The sequence below is a fragment of the Populus trichocarpa genome, chromosome 2, assembly GCF_000002775.5.
Source record: "Populus trichocarpa isolate Nisqually-1 chromosome 2, P.trichocarpa_v4.1, whole genome shotgun sequence".
Taxonomy (NCBI): domain Eukaryota; kingdom Viridiplantae; phylum Streptophyta; class Magnoliopsida; order Malpighiales; family Salicaceae; genus Populus; species Populus trichocarpa.
The window spans coordinates 6287216-6292483 of record NC_037286.2 but is presented as its reverse complement, the minus strand read 5'-3'; the positions used below and the strand labels follow the sequence as shown (position 1 = coordinate 6292483).

The 5268-nt window shown below is 34.3% G+C and overlaps 1 protein-coding gene across 1 annotated transcript; it reads left to right on the top strand.

Moving 5' to 3' along the window:
* The first annotated feature begins 2348 nt into the window (after positions 1-2348).
* LOC7495111 (uncharacterized) lies at positions 2349-4537 on the top strand. Its single transcript, XM_024595229.2, has 2 exons — positions 2349-3405; positions 3781-4537. The coding sequence occupies exons 1-2, from the start codon at positions 2760-2762 to the stop codon at positions 4410-4412; spliced, it is 1278 nt and encodes a 425-aa protein (XP_024450997.2). The 5' UTR covers positions 2349-2759; the 3' UTR covers positions 4413-4537.
* The last annotated feature ends 731 nt before the right edge of the window (positions 4538-5268 follow it).

The following is a 5268-nucleotide window of genomic DNA, read 5'->3' as shown; positions in this document are numbered from 1 at the left end:
AGCAGTCAATTATATGAGAGTCATCATGACAAACGCCCTGGTTATTTCTGCGAAACTAATCATTCTGTTTGGCATTCGGGATCAAGTGCTCTCATACTGGGCACTAACTTTTGTGAACCGGAGCCCTCTCCTTTCCTTGGACAGGTAATTTTTAACACCCATTTTTTTAAAATGATTTTATACGATCCAACTAGTATTATAAATTCATTTGAAATTCATTTTTTTATTATTATTATTAATATGTGTGTCCGGTCCAGCTTGCTCGCACCTCGACTAATCTCACTAACCTGAAGTTAACGATCGTGTTAGCCTCTAGTGACAATCATATTAACAACCACTGAATCACTTGCTAATGATTATTTGAAAGTCACTTTTAATTCCTCTACTAATTGCAGTGGTACATTAAATACCTTAACATGATTTTCCAACCTCTTCTTTCAAGTATAGAGAAAGATTAGATATGTTAATGCTAAGAAGAGAAAATAATTTTTTTAATTCTTTTATTTAAATAACATGATAAAATTAAGAAACTATAAATATTACTTGAATCAACAAAGTAAAGAATTCTTAATTATTTTAGTTCTTAAAACATTTATCATATAAAAAAAAACACTATTATTCTTAGAATATATAGCTCATTCTTTTATTTGAAAGTCACTTTTAATTTCTCTACTAATTGCAGTGGTACATTAAAGACCTGAACATGATTTTCCAACCTCTTCTTTCAAGTATAGAGAAAGATTAGATATGTTAATGCAAGAGAAAATAATTTTTTTAATTCTTTTATTTAAATAACATGATAAAGTTAAAAAACTATAAATATTACTTGAATCAACAAAGTAAAGAATTCTTGATTTTTTTAGTTCTTAAAACATTTATCATATAAAAAAAACACTATTATTCTTAGAATATATAGCTTATTCTTTTATTTATTATAATTTTTTATTAAAAGTCACTGATTTTATCATTTGATGTTCCTTAAACCCCACTAAAAATGATTATTTTACAGGTGTTAAGCTTTATATTATCAACCATCTATTTTGTGAGCTCCAAATAAGAGAATATTGACCGAACATGTGATTACTTATTATTCAAATATTAAATAATCTAATTCCTGATGATATTGAATTCTGGAATATCATTATTTTTTTTAAACCGCAACTGCGAAACTATCATAATATAAAATTTACATAACATTAGGGGTAAACGTTTTATTTTTAATTTTCATGAATTATTAACATACAAAAATTCATTCCATTGTATATGGGTTCACATCATTTCAAGGCGAAAGGAATCCAACAACTCTTTTTTATAAAAAAATCACTATTATAGTGTAATTAGTGAGTACCCAATCGCTAATGTGAACGTGCTTGGATCTGGAAATTTACCCTAGGAAGACAAGAAAGCAAGTTAGAGTCTTCACACTTCACTAAGATAGTCATGACGCCATTGATTTGCATTTATATTGGATCATTGTTTAGCTATAAATATAATAGCTTCAATAAGCTATGACATCCTCGTTCCTTCTGTTATAGATTTACTACTTTGATATCAATTATAACAAATTTAATAATTCAGGTCAACAATAATAATAATTTTATTGAATTTAAAGAAATTGATTGCAAAGATCTAATTAACAAAAGATAAAAGATATTTTTAGAGCATATTCGAGGTTGCTCAAGCCTCTCCATACAAGTATATTTGAGGTTCTTCAATCCTCCCATGACTTAATAGAAAGTCTCCATAAGTTTTTTCATGGTTTTTTCATAGCTTAGAATTCTACTTAAATAGAAGAAAAATTCAAACAAATTCAAATTTAAAATATTCTAACATGATAACTTTAAATTTAAATATAAGTAAATCAAAACTATGATTGTTGAAATTTTTAGGTTCTTAGATTTTCAAGTGTCATGAACCCTTCAAACATGTAGGATTTAAGGGGAGATTTGACTACTAATTTTTTGTTGGTCGTGGTAATCTGGTTATTGAAACCTTTTAGCTATCTTGTTAGTTGTTATGGTTCCAAAACACGATATATAAAAAAATCATAATTTTAAAATGCAACATTTACTTGATTATATTGTTTTCAATCACAACTTTTTAATATATCATAATTCTGAAATACAACATTTACTTGATATCACGTTTTCTAATTACAACTTATTTATATGTCGTGTTTGGAATTACAACAATTCAAATGTTATTTCATCAAAACATTTTGCAATGTTGTTAATTGGCCAAAAATTTTAATTTTCAATGCTAAAAGCACCAAATCTCCAAGTTTTCGCTGATGTAAGTAATAGCCTAATAGGAGTATCAGAACAATTACTATCAAATTAACTGTTCATCAATCAATATTTTTTTTTAGCTTTTTAATTTAACGTGGGTGTCATCAATTAATATTGGATACTGATGCAAATGGAAAGGAAGAAGTGTAGAGTATAACACCATCTGGCCTTCCCATTCTACTGATCTAACCTACTGGACAAAAAGAACAACAGCCCATGCAGTAAATAGTAGTTTAACAAGGGACCCAGATTTCTTACTTCTGCTACTGATCTAAGAAACTTTCATGCAATGAACGGTCAGATTCCCGTCGTGAAAAAGGGCTATTAGTTCAGTATAAAATTCAGTTCGTCACATGCATATCAAAGATCACCATTAACTCCAAAATCTAGAAATAAATCCCCTAGCTTCTCTACTAGTTTTCGCACCTTCCCAGCGGGCGAGCTCAAGCTTCAATATTCTATCACCTGGCAATGGCCAAACCAAAAAACTCCAGAACAACCAAGGAAGTCCAACAGAATCAAAACTACCATCCCCTGAAAACAGAAAAACCACCTTCATGGTTAGTTGTAAGAGGCCTTTTTAGCTGCAAGCATCTCCAAGCACAGCAGCAGCAGCCAGAACAAAAGCAACCACAACAACAAAAGCAAGATCAGCTGCAGCAACCGAAGAAGGAGAAAAAACACAACCAACGTCAAGACCGGTCAGCGGAGGAAACAAGCAAGAAATGCAAGAAAATGAGGTGTTCAGGCTCAATATGCAGCAACACAAAGGTCATGCACAGGCCTGAAACAACCTCCCCTGAAGTCCAAAGGAAAGGGGCTTCAATGGGCTCAGCTGGTAAAAATGACACTTCAAGTAGATCCATGAAAGCTCCTTTACATGAACTCAATGGGGTTGTTTCCTCTACCAATTCTTCACTTTCTGCATCTTCTAATTTCAGAGGAATGCCATTCAGTAGATTCTCTGGTTGCTATGAATGTAGAATGGTAGTGGATCCTGTTCTTGGAATTTCCAGAGACCATTCCTTGTGGGGTAGCATTTGTTCTTGCCCTGAATGTGGTGAGATTTTCACGAAAGCTGAAAGTCTAGAGCTTCATCAGGCTGTTAGACATGCAGGTAGCCCACCATTCCCTACAACTTTTGATACATATTCAACCAACTACCATTTAATTATTATTTTCACATTTACTTATCTATTAGTATAATTTTGACTTATGATAATGTTTCTTGAGAAGGAATTTGATTTTCATCCTTATAGTTCATTGTATTTTTTGGAGGCAAAAGAAGCCAAGAATTCCTTTTGGCCATTAAGCTTCGGATTTTTTTCTTTTTCCAATATCTATTGGTTGCTTATGACTACATTTTTTCAATACTACTTTTTGACTAATTTTAACTTTTCAATGCCCATCACACACGTATCTTCGCATGCCCATCATTACCAAACACTAAAACAAGTCCTTAACTCCCTGATTTTTGGTTCAAATTTCACAGTATCTGAACTGAGTCCAGAGGATACAAGCAAGAACATAGTAGAAATCATATTCCAATCCAGCTGGCTAAAGAAACAGGCTCCCATTTGCAAAATAGATCGCATCCTCAAAGTCCATAATACCCAGAGAACCATCTCTAAGTTTGAAGAGTACAGAGACTCCATCAAAGCCAAGGCCGCCAAGCTCCCCAAGAAACAGCCACGTTGCATAGCAGACGGCAATGAGCTCCTCAGGTTTCACTGCACCACCTTTGCGTGCTCAATAGGCCTAAATGGCTCGTCTAATTTGTGCATTTCAGTTCCAAACTGTAAGGTATGTAGCATCATCAAGAATGGCTTCAAAGATCCCACCGGTGGAGATGATAATGGACATGGGATTTTGACAACAGCGACCAGTGGAAAGGCACATGACAAAGCCACGACATTAGAGGATGGTAATGGTGATAGCGAAAAGAGGGCAATGCTGGTTTGCAGGGTGATTGCTGGCAGAGTTAAGAAGAGCATGGAGGGAAATATTGAGGATTATGACTCAGTAGCAGCTGGCATGGAGGTTTACTCTAATCTGGACGAGCTGTATGTGTTTAATCCTAGGGCAATTTTGCCTTGTTTTGTTGTTATCTATAGAGGGTTTTAATATGGCCTAACTCGTAACTAGTAGCATCTTGTATTGAATTAATTAGGGTAGTGTTTTCTGTTCTGTTCAGTTGATTCTGTCCATGAAACTCGATAATAATTTTTCCTTTTGATAGGATTTTGCAACGCACAGTTTGGGGTCCTGGTCAACTATAAACAAAAAATTTGTTGGGCACAGCTTGGCCAGTCTCCAAACAGGGCATTAAATGTACATTGTTCTTGTGCACTGTCTCCTACTCACCAGACGAGAAGTTATGTAATAATGAGAAGTAACCTTTGTTTTCTGTTTAATCATGCCAATTTTGAAAGTGAAGGTGATCAAATTCTTGGAAAGAATGCACCCATATTTTGAGATGTAACGACCGATTACTATGAAACTTCACCACCAACCCGAGCCTAATTGTTTACAGAGGATTTAACTATTCAAGATGCATTATCATCGAATGCATAGACTCAGAACACTACGGCGTTGCACTTTGTGCAGACGATATTACATCAGTCTTCAAGCTGCAAGACATGCCTTCATGTCCAACACTGGGCGTGAAAATGAACTTCATCTACTGTAACTCCGAAGCCTTCGATTTTCTCGGAATCATTTTCTGAAAATGCAATGTTATACTTCTCGTAGTTTAAGTAAAATATATATGAGGCAAAACCAGAGAAAGAATTTCTAACAGGAATGGCCAGAGAGAGCGGAGAAGGTATTTCTAATCCCGTGGGTTTGGCCATGGTCAATCCTTAATCTGACATGTACATTTGTACATTTTAGCCTGGCAAATCCTCCCAGGGCCACAAAGGAAAAGATAGCCTCTCATGCCTGCACTTATCCATTAAACGGCCAAAAAAGGGTAAACGAT